This window comes from Artemia franciscana, chromosome 16 (assembly GCF_032884065.1).
Source record: "Artemia franciscana chromosome 16, ASM3288406v1, whole genome shotgun sequence".
Taxonomy (NCBI): Eukaryota; Metazoa; Arthropoda; class Branchiopoda; order Anostraca; family Artemiidae; genus Artemia; species Artemia franciscana.
Window position 1 is genome coordinate 36717405 of NC_088878.1, and position 15990 is coordinate 36733394.

General features: G+C 33.0%; 1 protein-coding gene across 8 annotated transcripts in view; it reads left to right on the plus strand.

Moving 5' to 3' along the window:
* The window catches only part of LOC136037400 (guanine nucleotide exchange factor DBS-like), a 211100-nt gene extending 197300 nt beyond the window's left edge, over positions 1-13800 (plus strand). For all 8 annotated transcript variants that reach the window (XM_065720146.1, XM_065720152.1, XM_065720145.1 and 5 more), the window contains 4 exons: positions 1890-2008; positions 4787-5006; positions 5747-5882; positions 11917-13800. In XM_065720146.1, the coding sequence (XP_065576218.1) occupies positions 1890-2008; positions 4787-5006; positions 5747-5882; positions 11917-12092 (651 nt within the window). In that variant the 3' untranslated portion in view covers positions 12093-13800. The remainder of the gene's footprint in view (positions 1-1889; positions 2009-4786; positions 5007-5746; positions 5883-11916) is intronic.
* The last annotated feature ends 2190 nt before the right edge of the window (positions 13801-15990 follow it).

A 15990-nucleotide genomic window follows, 5' to 3' on the forward strand; every position in this document is an offset into this window, starting at 1 on the left:
TGCTCGTCGGTTGTTAAGATTTTTAGGTTTAAATTTGGTAACAGTCTTGCCAATACTTATTTCAAAAGGAACCGCTGCAATGACAAAATTCTTACTTTTTAATATGTAGAAAATCAATATCAAGCAGACTTTCTAAGTTTTCACTTTAAATCGCTGTTTTCCTGCTATATTTTTGTTTTATTTGAAATAATACGGTTAAATAGTGTCGTTTTTTCCCCTGTAAATTAAATATTTACGATATTAAGCGCCATCTATTTCCTTATAAATGAAGATTGGCAAATGCCTTGTTCAAGGATTCAGTCATTGATCTATTGCTTATTTGTTTATGTTTATTCAGTTAGGCTGGATAAACGTCATTAAAGTGGGGGAGCCTTTAAAAATCAAAACTGATTATTTATGACATTATTATTCATTTTTAAGAATATTTCAATCCATAAATATTTTAAATACGAGCAAATGTAGAAAATCTAACGATAAAATTGAAAATAAAACATAAATATTGTGGACAATATGTAAGTGTAGCCCGGGAAATCCATTTGGTTTAAATTTTCAGAATATTTTGAATTACAAATTGTGTTATTATAGTTCTTGATTTAGAAGAGGACATCGACAAAACTATACCGCCAATTTTTTGAAGGCAGCAATTTTAGGAGGAAATTTTTAAAAGAAATTTTTAAAAAATTTTAAAATTTTTAAAATTTGAAAATTTTACAAAGAAAAACATTAAAAAAACTGCTATATAAATTCTGCTATATAATACCATACGTTAATTTGATAAAAAGTGGTTCAAAATGGTAAATTTTTACTGCACTCCAGGGTTTAAAACGGAATGGCCGCAATTGATTAGCCAAAATTGGATTGGTTAAAATAAATAGTCTATTTTGGAATGAAAAAGACAAAAGGAATATAACAACTGGGTTCAAATAAATTAATAATTTAACTGAGTAAAAGACAGGAACTAAAAACTGAAGAGAACAGGATGGATAAAAATAAATAGCCTGTTAGGTTTTCTTCTCTTTTCCTTTCAGAAAAAAAATCGGACAAAGTACAAACTGAAAACAAAATACAACCAATTCCGTTAAAAAAAAATTGTTGTAAATTCCTACATTCCTTAGTTTTGATTTTTAAAGGCTCACCTGGTCTAATGACGTTTTTTCAGCCTAACTGAATAAACACAAGAAAATTAGCAATAAATCAGCAACGAATCCTTGAACAAGGCATTTGCCAATCTTCGTTTCTAAAGAAGTAGATGGCGCTTAATATCGTAAATATTTAATTTACATGAACACGGGGAAAGACACTATTTAACCGTATTATTTCAAATTTAACAAAATATAGCATGAAAACAGCGAGTTAAAGTGAAAAATCAGACCCTGTAAAGTCCCTAGACCACTGGCAATTATGTTTTCCATTTTTACTACAATATCAAGATAAAAAAGCTTAAGAAATTACTAAGGTTCACAAGGCAGTTTTTACAACTTAGTCAATTTACTTCAAAGTAGTAACAGGATATAACGCCTTTGAATCAAGATGCACTAGCTCTTCAATGATTTAAGGCCCTTTCCCTGAGGTCAAAAAAATAAGGACTTTTTCAAATGAAGTGGGAGGAGGTCATAAAATTGAATTTAAAAGAAATTTTAACGTTAAAGCAGAATGTGAAAAATGAATTTTTGGACAAGGGTGGAGTTTGGGGAGGAGTGTGTGAAGCTATGATGGCATTAGGCGGTCTGTTGTTTTGAAAGGATAGTGGTAGCAGTAATTTGTGATCTGAATATGATATCCCGTAATGCTAATTCACTTTCTTAACTTTTCACCTGTCTTATTTTTAATCAACTATTCACTGTTCAAAAACTGTTCACCTTCTCACTGTTACTTTCATCATCTTTCAGTTTCAAAGATTAAAATGTCAAACTGGACGTAATCCACCTGGGAGATACGTAGCAAATACTAGTAGACACAGTACTCCAATTATGTCTCCTAACACCATCTCACCAACAGCAACGCACAGGTATTTCTATATATTTCTTTTAACCCATTTATTTGTAACAAAAAAATTTATTAGGAACTAGAAAAGCAATAAGAAAGATTGTCAGGGCTATATTATTATAGAATAGTCTATACCATAGTTGCCCCCCAGTAATTTGGAGAAAAATGAATTGTATAGACCATTCCCCTCGACTCTTTGGATGTGGACCGAAGAGTTAGTTCACAGCCGACTACAGCAGGTCAGTGGGCAAACGATATCAGTATGAAAACAGTACCCTTTGCGCAAGATTTTCAAAACCAAATATCATGGACATCAACAATCAAATTTGTCTGGGAGGGATGGTCTAAATCTGCAAACATTGAAATTAGTAATGGTATGTTTGTTGCTCTGCCTTGTATATTTGATTAACTGACCGCTGAAAAAGGGTGAGTTTCTTTCACGAATAGGCATTATTACATAGCTGAACAGTTTTCGAAAATGAATTTTTGAGCTTCTAAGAGCCTTTTTGCACTGGGAGCATTTACAGTAGCTCTAAATTTATTACATTTATTACTAAATTTATAAAATTTATTACTAATTATTACATAGCTGAATAGGCCATAGCTGAAAGTGTTTTTGTTACAAATGTGTCCCATTTTTATAACAGTTTTTGAAAACGAATTTTTGAGCTTCTAAGAGCCCCTGTGCACTGGGAGCATTTACAGTAGCTCTAAATAAATCAACCACTATCAAACTTAACTTTGTGTTCCAAATATAAGGATGAAGACCTCTTATTCAGCTAAAATCTGCAACTTCTTAAATTATTTTTTTGAATAAATTTTCAAGTAACATATTTTTACGGGAGTTATCACGGAAAATACTACACAAGATGAAATATCTATTATATCAATTAAATTAATTAAATACTACACATATCTATTAACAAATGAACTAACATCATTTTTATATAACCCTAATAAGGGGGTGTTAATGCCAGTATTGCCTCTCACTCAATTGAACTATCTGTCTTGGCTTTTTCTGCAATTAGGGGCAAGGTATTTTTTCAATCTGCAGTTCAGGGGCAAGGTATTTTTCGAGAAGGCTTACAAAAAAATAAAAACACATAAAAAAATTATTAATAAACATTTTTCTTGTGTTTTTACAAGTCATACAAGAACCTTTTGGGGTGGGGAGGGGGTCTAAACCTACTCCCCCCACCTGGATATAGCCTTGTTGCAAATTTACATTAATAAGCCCTTCCATTCTTAAGATTCCATTGTTCCATTCGAATCACCCTTGTTCTAGAGCAGTCGTGGAACAAAATTCTGGGGTGCGGGTATTTCCTTTTGCATGATCTCTTTTGCCTCATAAAATCGGTACTAAACCTTTAAGTGCTCCTTGAAATGAACCCTAGCAGTACGATCATAGATGCATTACCATTCTTTTCTGGTAGATTTGTCTATATTTTATCGTGTAATTTAGGGATTATTAACAGCTTTAAAAAAAAATTTTTGTCATACTTTAAGATCATATCTTTTTCTAAAAAACAAAGTTAGACACTAGCCCCTCCTATGGAACCAAAGACATCAAGGCCATCCAAAAAGAGCCACCCATCACCTCTCCTATTTACTGCAGGCCAGATATCTTCCCACTGTGGCCAGGCTACCGTGTGGTTGTGCTTTAGGTCCAGCCGTTTGATGAGATGAAGCGTATTTTCGGACTCACTCATCTTTGGACTCCCTCTGGCTCACACTCCAGCCTTGTTAATGATGAGTGTATTTCCTTCCATACGGTTGACATGTTCCAAATAGTGCCATCTAGTTGGCGTGTGACATCTGTTATTATGAATTTATATTAACGGAATATTCATGTAGCTAAAGAGATAAACTTACCTCTATAGTCAGAATTGCATCCTGAATCCAAATTTAACATGCATTTTTGTCTGAAATGAACTTCACCCCCACCCTTATATATACCGATTCGGCATATATATTTGCACATTGGGGGGGGGGGGGGTAAAGTTCAAACTTACGTCTATAGTCAGAATTGTATCCTGAATCCAAATTTGAAATTCATTTGCATTAGAAGTGAACTTTCCACACCCCACTCCTCTAATGCGCAAATATATACCCTGAATTGCTAGATAAAAGGATTGGGGTAAAGCTCATTTCCGACGCAAATGAATGCTAAATTTGGATTCAGGATGCAATTATGACTATAGATGTAATTTATTTTCTTAGCTACCGGAATAGTCCATTAGTATAAACATTACCTCCCTGGTTCAGCATTCAGAGCTATACAAGAGGGAGAGGTAAGTAATATTACATAGGAAAAGCCTTATTCTCAGTTTCAAAGAGTGTTTTCGATGGCCAAATTGACTGCCCCACCATAATAGTGGATGGTTTGTAGGACTGTACTTCCAAAGTATTTAGCCTTTACTACCTGCTCCATCCCTGCACTTTATGCCCAGTGGTGAGTCAATTGTTTCTTAGATTCCTAACAAACAAATGACTAATAAAATAAGTTTATGTTCTTAGTTGATTCTCCGTTCCAAAACGTTTAGTTTATATCAGATTAAGCTGAACAAATAAAGCTTTTGTAAATTTTGGTCAAAGGAAATTAAAAATCAGCAAAATTCTGACACTCTAGAAAAGCTCCAGTAGAATTAGTAGATCATTGATAAAAATCAAAATGAGGTTAGAGCCCCATGCAGAGCCTTGGGTCCTACCACAGTTAACGCATGTTTTGACTGGCATAAATAATTTGCTTTGGCTCTGATAATATTCTGAACTACAAATAATGACCTCGATTTAATTCTAGGACGGTCAGAAGCACTGCTTCATGGGAATACTGTAATAGTTCATCTTCAAGTGGGCTTGGAAGTGAACGAAGTTCAGTAAGTTGTAGTACTCAGTCAGGTGATCGAACGTCCAGAGATACCCCAAGTATACAAACTTACTCCAATGAAGAAGAAGAGGGTTGGAGTACGGACTTTTCACTAAGTGATGATGATGATGATAATACTCCTAGATGTAAAGATGTGAGTTCCTTTTTTTAATGCATTAACAATTTATTTTAATTAAAATTTTACTTGTACCAAATTAAAATTAATGATGTATAATTTATATAAATAATATATGTATATATAAATAATATATGTAATATATAAATAATATTTGATAACGTGATATATTAGGTTGCAAAATAATGACAAAGAAAAGGTAAAATGTAAAATGGGTACAAATTTTACTAAGGGCAGTCAGCATTTATGTATCACTAGCCATGATGTTTCAGTTTCATATCCAGAAAATCTAGAAAATAAAAAAAGAAGATTCAATTACGTGATAAACTAAATTCAGTAAAAGAAGACTAAAAAGACAAAATAAAAATAATAAAAAGAGATAAAGAATTTCAAAACCTCGACCTGTGGAAGTTAAAACAGTAAATTTATCTTTGACCAATAAGCATAATTACCAAAGTATTTCATGAGAATTTTGTCAAAGTTAAGACCTATTTGTGGAATGAATCGGGTTAAGTGTAGAATTTATCAGTAAGCTGTTGTTGCTCGGATACCCGTCGTTAGTTTATAGGAGCTACTGGGTTTACTACCACCAATGGCTGGTTTCTATAGCTTAATTATAGCTATTACTGCTTGTAACGATGGAACGCATAATTGCAAATTTTTGATACTCAGGGTTCAGCTGTGCTTACAACTATAATTACTAACAATAAAAGAAAACTACAAACATGGCAATATCATAAACTACTCTCATTTTTTAGTCAATCAGTGCTCGAAGATATCTTGCGCTTGCTGACTATGCTCCTCTTGGTCCAGCCGAAGTTAAAATGCAAGAAGGGGACTTGGTAGAGCTGTTACGAATAGGGTCTGCTGGTTGGTGGTATGTTCGAGTCCCTGGTGAGTGAATGCATTATTATTTTGAAAAATTGGCAAAGTTTTGAGACTTTCTTTGTGGCAAATGCCTGTTGTGAAAATATTTTTTTTAAATAATTTTTGTATTTTATTAATAAAAATGTACAAATTGGGATACGGTGGGGTGGTAAGGTTAGTGGTATCCTTGAGTCTCTAGTATGTTAATTGATTGATTTCTTGTAAAATAGCCAAACCATTCAAACTTTATGGGGGCTGGGAAAATTCTTCAGTAAAAACCTGTATTTTAATTATTTTCTAATTTAGTAAAAATGTTTCTTGGGCAACGTCGTGGCCCAAAAAGAGAATAAGCCCCAAAACATTGAAATTGTGCTGCTGCTGTGGAGTGGTAAGGGTACTGGTGCCCTTAAGTTTGTAGAATCCAAATTGACTGTGTTTTTTTAAATAGCCAAACTACTGGATTTTTTTGGTAGGTGGGATGGTGGAATTTATGTAGTAAAAACCCATTTTAATCTTTTTCCAATTTAGTAAAATTGGTTCTTGGGTAATATTGTTGCCCAAAAAGAGAATAAATACAAAAACATGGTGTTTTACTGTGGAGTGGTAAGGGTAGTGGTTGCGCATGGGTCTCTAGTATGTGAATTGATTAGTTTCTTGAAAAATTGCCCTTCTTTTAATCAATTTCTAATTTATTAAAAAATCCTTCTTTTAATCATTTTCCAATTTAATAAAATTGTTCCTTTAACAATTAAATAAAAAAAAAACAAGTTTTTTTTAACTGAAACTAAGGAACGACATTAAAACGAACAGAAATAAACTAATCCGTATAGTAAAGGGGTTGTCTCCTCCTCAACACCTCACTCTTTACGCTAAATTTTGACTCTTTGTCACAACTCTACTTTTTAAAACTATAAAAAAAACTTTAGCGTAAAGAGTGAGGTGTTGAGGAGGGGACAACCCCTTTACTATACGGAATAATTTATTTCTATTCGTTTTAAGTTTTAATGTCGCTCGTTAGTTTCAGTTAAAAAAACTTGTTTTTTTTTAATTTAATTTCTGAACGTTTTTGAATTAATGCATGTTTTGATTTTGATTCTCCGCAGATTAATAATTGAAACTAAATTTGCATATAATTGGAGTTGCCCTCCAATTTTTTGATTACTTAAAAAGGCAACTAGAACTTTTAGTTTTTTACGAACGTTTTCATTAGTAAAAAATATACGTAACTTACGAATTGGCTTACGTAGCAAACTTTTATTACGTATTCGTGTGTTTTTATTACGTATATGAAGGGGTTCACCCCTTCGTCAATACCTTGCTCTTTACACTAAAGCTTAAATTTTGTTCCAATTCCTTAAGAATGACCCCTGATTCACAAAGGCCGTATAATAAATAGTTGAAATTACTAAAATACTTTAGCTAAATATATATACTAATACCTCTCATATACTAAATAATTTCTGTTCGTTTTAAGTTTTAATGCTGCTCCATACTTTCAGTTGAAAAAAACTTTTCATGTTTATTTCCATTGTTTCTTTTAATAATGCTAGAAAATCCTGCGCCTCTTTCATTGAAATTCTCTTCCCCCATGACAAATTCCTCCATGGAAAGATCCTCCCACGAAACTCCCCTTCAACTTCTCCCCCCCCCCCACAAACCAAAAAAAATCCCTGTGAAAACGTCTGTACACTTCCCAATGACCATTATTGTATGTAAAAACTAGTCGAAGTTAGTAACTTGCAGCCCCTCCCACGGGGACTGTGGGGGAGTAAGTCGGCCCCAAAGACATAGTTAACAGGTTTTTCGATTATGGTGAATAAAATGGCTATCTCAGAATCTCGATCCGGTGACATTGGGGAAAAACTGAGCGTGGGAGGGGGCCTAGGTGCCCTCTAATTTTTATGGTCACTTAAAAAGGGCACTAGAACTTTAATTTCCGTTAGAATGAGCCCTCTCGTGACAACTAGGACAACTGAGTCGATACGATCTTCTGGCAAAAAAATGCAAAATTCCACATTTTTGTTGATAGGAGCTTGAAACTTCTACATTAGGGTTTTCTGATACGCTGAATCTGATGGTGTGATTTTCGTTATAATTGTATGACTTTTGGGGGTTCCCCCCTATTTTCTAAAGTAAGGCAAATTTTCTCAGGCTCGTAACTTTTGATGGATAAGACTAAATTTGATGAAACTTATTTATTTAAAATCAGCATTAAAATGTGATTCTTTTGATGTAACTATTGGTATCAAAATTCCATTTTTTAGAGCTTCGGTTACGATTGAGCCGGGTAGCTCCTTACTACAGTTCGTTACCACGAACTGTTTGATATATTGGTCCAGGTAAACATTAAATATAATAATAGGCAAATGATGGTATGAAAAGTGGTAAAGGTTATGGTATGTCTGCTTCCCTGGTAAGTGCATTGCCGTTTTTTTTTTTTTTTTTTTTTTTTTTTTTTTTTTTTTTTTTTTTTTTTTTTTTTTTTTTTTTTTTTTATTGGAGTGAAAACGAATTGCTTTTTCATGAAAGATTCATGGAAGGGTTATTCAAACTCTTGCTTTAATAATTTTTTATGTAGGCTACCATACCAGATTTTTAAGACCTCGTTTTTTAACTTTCATTCCAGATAGTACTCTGGCGGCTAAGTTTGTCTCTTTGCTTAAAAGCAAATTTAAGGCATATTTATTAGGAAAAGTTCATAATTCTTTTTATTTATTGACTATTTTTTATTCTTTATTGTTATAAAACAATTAAGATATTTTCTATTATTGAAAATATCAATGAACATAACAATAAATATATTTTCTGTTGTTGTTAGTATTGTCTTGGCAATAGTTTTTAATTTGATTATTTAATCAACCTTTTTGCGTTTTCAGTTATATTATTTGTTATTTTTTTTGTTCGGATAATTATTGTTTAAAAAAAACACAAGTAGCTACCCGATCGGAAATTCTTTTTTTAATTACTTTTTGACGGTTATTAGTAGCTTAGTTGTAAGGTTTTTTTTTCAATACTTGAACCTAGTACTTGAAATACATGTACTTAAACTTAGTAAAATTGTTTTTTGGATAAAATTTTTGGGTAAAATTTTGGTTTTCCCGTTTCAATAAAAATTGGTTCAAACGGAAGGTTCAAGCTGGTAGTGTAAGTCTCCACTTGACCGATTCAAACAATCAGATATCATTTTTACGTTGCTGTTACTTTATGTTGCACGCTGTAGACTAGACGCTTTTTGGTTTATGTGGTTACATAGTTTTATGGTTATATGGTTTTACCCAAAAAATTTTTTTACTAAGTTTAAATACATGTATTTCAGTACATGGTTACAGACGTGTATGGTTGTGCAATTTTACATCTAACCAATTCGAACAGTCAGATTTCTTGTTTACTGTTCTTGGTACTTTATGGTGTACGGTGTAAACCATACTATTTATGATTTTATGGTTAAAGTTTTACGCAAAAAACAATTTTACCAAGTTTATAAATACATATATTTCAGTACATGGTTACGGACGTTTATGGTTGTTGCAATTTTACACCTAACCAATCCTCACAGTCAGATTTTTTGTTTACTGTTCTTGGTACTTTATTGTCTACGGTGTAAACCATACTATTTATGATTTTATGGTTAAAGACTTATATGGTTGTGTAACTTCCCACTTAACCAATCCTCACAGTCAGATTTCTTGTTTACTGTTCTTGGTACTTTATTGTCTACGGTGTAAACCATACTATTTATGATTTTACGGTTAAAGACTTATATGGTTGTGTAACTTCCCACTTAACCAATCCTCACAGTCAGATTTCTTGTTTACTGTTCTTGGTACTTTATTGTCTACGGTGTAAACCATACTATTTATGATTTTATGGTTAAAGACTTATATGGTTGTGTAAATTCCCACTTAACCAATCCTCACAGTCAGATTTCTTGTTTACTGTTCTTGGTACTTTATTGTCTACGGTGTAAACCATACTATTTCTGATTTTATGGTTAAAGACTTATATGGTTGTGTAACTTCTCACTTAACCAATCCTCACAGTCACATTTCTTGTTCACTGTTCTTGGTACTTTATTGTCTACGGTGTAAACCATACTATTTATGATTTTATGGTTAAAGACTTATATGGTTGTGTAACTTCCCACTTAACCAATCCTCACAGTCAGATTTCTTGTTTACTGTTCTTGGTACTTTATTGTCTACGGTGTAAACCATACTATTTCTGATTTTATGGTTAAAGACTTATATGGTTGTGTAACTTCCCACTTAACCAATCCTCACAGTCAGATTTCTTGTTCACTGTTCTTGGTACTTTATTGTCTACGGTGTAAACATACTATTTATGATTTTATGGTTAAAGACTTATATGGTTGTGTAACTTCCCACTTAACCAATCCTCACAGTCAGAATTCTTGTTTGCTGTTCTTGGTACTTTATGGTGTACGGTGTAAACCATACTATTTATGATTTTATGGTTAAAGACTTATATGGCTGTGTAACTTTCCACTTAACCAATTCACACAGTCAGATTTCTTGTTTACTGTTCTTGGTACTTTATGGTGTACGGTGTAAACCATACTATTTATGATTTTATGGTTAAAGACTTATATGGCTGTGTAACTTTCCACTTAACCAATTCAAACAGTCAGATTTCTTGTTTACTGTTCTTGGTACTTTAGGGTGTACGGTGTCAGCTATACGTTTGTGTAACTTTCCACTTAACCGATTAAAAGAGCCAGATTTTATTTGGACTGCCATTAGTACTTTAATAAAAAATATTCCTATCTATCCCTTTCTTTCGTAAGACTAAGTTCCTTCCTAGAGGAAATTATTGCACGTAACCCTGGTTCTACTTGCACTGCCACTCACTGTTCCACTACCAATAATTTTGACAATGAATGTACAGTCACACTTAGCACAGTTGTCAAGGGATAATCTGGCCTCTTATTTACGGCTTGTTACCCTAAACTGCTTGACACGGTCCTGATTATATTGATAATTTAAGTTTTGAGTAATTTTCCAGCCAATCTAGAAAAACATTCCCTATGGTGTTATTCGGGTACTAAGATTATACTTCTGAAAATTTAAGTATATCGAACCTGGGTACATCGAGAACTTAGGATGAGGAGGAAGTTACGTATGTGCAAAATTTTTGTCTGAAGGGAGGCTTTTATCTGTCATTAGGATTTTTCATAATTTTTCTTGAGCATTCGTTGTAAAACGGAGTAAGTGTATATTTCCACGCCTTCATTTTGTCAATAAGTCAATTAATTTGACTTAATTTATAAATTAATTAATAATTAATTGAAAATTTATTTTATTTTTATAAGTAAGAAATATGTTAAAAATAATAAATTATTAATAATTAATAAAATTAATTAATTAATTAATAAGTCAATTAATTTGTCAATATTGTCAATAGATTATAAAAATTGCAATATACAAAGCTGTTCAGCTGTATATAAGACAGAAATTTTAACCCAACTCTTGATGGGGGAGGAGGGTAGCCTAAAGTCATTCCCCCATCCACTTAAGGAAGCCCAGGTTTATCTATTCAAATATGCGCCACTAACAAGAGCTTTTGAGAAAAATTTTCTATGGGAGAAAGGCGAGGTTCGAAAAATGCTTTCATTATTTTTTCTTCACAAAGTTTTATTGCTGGTAGCATTAGGTCGTGTCTTCATTATGGCTTGCTCAGGCAAAAGGGCCCGTTCTTTGTTATTCTGGAAGTTCAATCTCTATTTGTGTTTTGTAAGGTTTAAACAGTAAGGCTCCGGTGAATTTGAAGTGACTTGTTTGTCAGTAAAAAGTCAAATTCGTTGAAGAAAAGGCTGTTTTCACTCGGCTGACTTCAACTGAGGAAGCCCAATGAATACAGGGCTTTACAAAGCTTTTACTGTCCGTTTTTGGCCTAATATTGTTAGGGTAAAATTCCCGCGTCAGGTTCTCTCGCAGGTGCCTATAATAACAGCTGCGTTCTACTTTTGATATTTTGTTTCCTTTTCTTTAACTCACTAATAAGTTAATATTGATCAGCCAAATAAATAAACAATTATTTTCAGGACAAAACAGTCAAATTAGTGAAGGATGGGTGCCTTCGTCTTACTTAGAAGTGCAACCAACAGCTAGAAGAAGCCCTGGTGGCAGTACTGGAACGCCATCTCTCCTAAGCCAAGAAAGTGGCATTGAAAAAGACTCAAAAGATATGCAGGTTTTCATTGAACCAAGTATGGTGTAGATCTACATCATTATTTCAAAAATATTGTTGCTTTTTTATGTAATTTCTAGTCTCTACGATTATTTATTGATTTTATTTGCCTTTGTGACAGAGTTGTCACATTCAAAAATCTGAGTCAAGATTATGTAGCTAAAGCCGAAAATTATCGATAAAATTCTGCTGCAGAGATATGCTGCACAAATGCTGGTATGGTACAGAGGCATGCATGCAGGATTTGGTTTTGTGGATTTAAAACTAAGGGGAGGTCACTTTGGGAAAGTGCAAGAAACAGACTCTCTGTTCTAAAAATAAATAGAATGATCCTAGTAATCTTTATTCTATGAATTTTCTGATCAGAAAAATCTGAAAATCCGATCAGGTTTCTCAGGTTTTCCAATCTATTCCCTCCGAAAGAAATTGAGGGACCTTAGCAGAAGATCAAAAAAGATTTGGAGATAAGCCTGTTAGCACTGATCAATGTTCTTAACAAACATAGACAAGTGGTGAATAGGACACATTACCAAATATTAGTTTTGTTCTTCATTGCTATTTTCACTTCAAAACGATGAATTAAACAAAATTGAGACTTATAAATATCTAAGAACTGATCACAACTCCATTCTTTCTTATTTTCCAGTTTATGTTTGCTCCATAGCCCTTAAATTGACAATTTAGCCCTTCCTATATCCTATTACTCACATGGCTCAAAAAATAAATCCATTTTGTAGATTATCTCCACAAAATCGTCAGAGGATCTTTTTTTGAAACTTGAGTCTGTGTGTGGCACTATTTGAACTGGAACCTAAGAATATAGAACAAAAAATAGTAAGCGAATATTTTGTTTTTAGGAACTAGAATTTTAATTTTACTTTTCAGCCATCCCAAATTATTATTATACTCTAAGATCACTGCATTACTTTTCTGTGAAACAGTAGATTTTTGAGCGAAATTTTTGCCAGTTCAAATATTTTTCACGGCAATAATATATTTTATACCATTTTTTAATTGTTTTTCACTATTGCCTTGGCATAACTCCTTTGTTCATATAGTTCCAAGAAAAACTATTAGCTTTGCAATTAACCTTTTTGTGTCTCCCACTACATACGTTTAAATTTGCTCTTAAAAAATAAAAGTTTCGAGAAAATTTGACCAATAATTTACAATATTATAGCCTGCTAATAGACACGTATATGAAGGGGTGGGGGAATCTTGTTTTCAATTATTTTCTATAATACTGTACATTGTAGCAGTCTCGCCTAAAGGTTTTGTCTGGGGTAATTCTTATTTCAGACTTTTACGATAAATTTTAAAACTGTTATTTTTATTAAGTGGGGGGTATAAGTACGGCAATGTAAATGAGAAGGAACAAAGTTTGTTTGGACATGCGCATCCCGTTTGATCCTTCCTTTATAAATAGTCTAGAAAAAGAGTTTTGGCAGTTAATTTGGAAGTGAGATACCTTTAGGGACAAAATTTAAGTGTCACAGCGATGGCAGGACTCAGTCAGTTTTCAGACACTCCTCCCTCCACCCCTCCTGGCATATTTAATGTGCATATGTATGGTCCTTACCATAAGGGTATTACAGTGTGTGACCTCTGAGTTTCAAGCCTTTAAACTGTTTTACTCTTAAAGTTGTACCTGTATGTGACTAATTTATATATTTGCTAGTCTTTTTTTTGCGAACTTATGGTTATATCGAATAGATCCTAAATAAAATATTAACAAAAAGTAGTGTTTAATTTTTATTTGGCATTCGCCCTGTTTAACTGATTATACTCAGGGATTGCAATAGTCAGTTTTAGCCTATTTGTGGACTTCAAAAAGATGAAAAAAATTGCGCTCAAAGGTATGTCATATAAATTGTTTTGCAACCATTTTTTTGTGAAGAATTAGGTTGTGAATGGCAAATATTGACTAACGCATAAGAGCAAAGGGACCTAACCTTGAACAATTTTTGGACTGAAAACAGGCCCCACATACTTTTTTCTGTGGTACCACGGTATTCAGCTCTGTTTTTCCTCGTGTCTATTTACCATGCAAAAATACACAATCTTAAGCCCTGACAGAGGAAGATAATTTTTTTTTCAATGAGAAACAGCTAGGCAACTTTACTTTGTAGCTTTCAGTTGAAATTGAAGGTAATATAATGGTACTCCTGCTTTTTTTAAACAGATTCTTTTGAATACCTACTAAAAAGATCGGACACAGTAACTGTATGCTATTGCATTAATTCGAAGGTTTTATATATTTTTTTGCAAGTTTGCCAACTGGAGAAAAAAGCTGATCCAAAAAAGGATAAGCAAAATATTTGTGCCGGCGAATATATTTTTATTAACAAAGGTAAAGCCATAAACTTAAACTCTGGCAACCAAGCAAATCTAAAGCAGAGTGAACCGGATATTCGTCCCGGCGTTATATCTTTTTTATTTGATAATGTGAGATGCAATGGCCAAAGCAAAAGTCGACTCCTGTTAGAAATTAGCTTGATGTTCAAGTAAAAAAAAGGGGGTCAAGTAAAAAAAAACGGCGGTCTTTTTTTCTATAAGAAGGAAAATATCCATTAGTCAAGAATCATCATGATGGCTTAATCATTTCTGTATCATGATGGTATGATGGTAAGGTAACTTACCATCTTAATTTACCACTTAATTTTTAAATATATATATATATATATATATATATATATATATATATATATATATATATATATATATATATATATATACATATATATATATATATATATATATATATATATATATATATATATATATATATATATATATATATATATATATATATATATATATGTATATATATATATATATATCTGGCACGTACGCAGGGGGGGGGCCTTCTGGCCAGCCCCCCCCCCCCCGAAATTTTGTGAAATGTTTAATTTCCGCATGGTTTATTGGGATTTCTGGCAAAAGTAGGACATTTATTAAGAATCATGTGTGAAGCCTTTTTTTTGTGATTTTACAGCATGGAATTATTCGGTCAAGTCACTGCCCAATTATTCACCCATTTTCTGTCTAACTTTTTACCGTCTTTGAAGTAGGGGAGAGTGGGCGAGAGTTAATTTCTTCCACTTTAGTGCAAAGCGAAGCGCTATCCTAAAAACTTTTACTGCACTTAATCTTAAAGGCCTGTGCGAAACTAGCTGGGTCGAAAGACATGATGCTATTCAGATCTCAAAACAGTTGATTGTGCCTATCTTTAAGGCCCTAGAGGAGATAGAGACGGACGGGGACTCGGTAACGTTGTCGAAAGCCAGAAGTCTGCTCAACAACATCCTAAGCTTGGAGTACATAGTGACCCTCATGGTGATTAAATAAAAAAAACAAGTTTTTTTAAATGAAAGTAAGGAGCAACATTAAAACTTAAAACGAACAGAAATTCAGGGAAAAAGAAACCAACAGCCAAAAATGGCCATCAGCTTCTACGAAAAGAATTTCTTTCTGACTATGAATTATTTCCTGTTGCAATGAAAGTGACTCTAAATGAAAATTAAGAAAAAAAAACAAGTTTTTTTTAACTGAAAGTAAGGAGCGACATAATATTTAAAACAAACAGAAATTACTCCGTATGTGAAAGGGGCTTTTCCTCATCAACACCTCGCTCTTTAAACTAAAGTTTGACTGTTTCTCTTAACTCTATTTTTAAAACAGTAAGAAACTGTAATGTAACTATTGGTATCAAAATTCCATTTTTTAGAGTGAGCCGGGTCGCTCCGTACTAAAGTTCGTTACCATGAACTGTTTGATTGATTTTTGTCTTGGGTATATATTGAATCTATCTAAGCTGCTGCAGTCTGAAAACATAGATATGGTTATGTCCATTCAGTGCGTCGAAAGTGTAACAAAAATGTTCAAAGAAATCCGAAAAAGTGCCGAGGGAAGGTTCCATCAGCTGTTT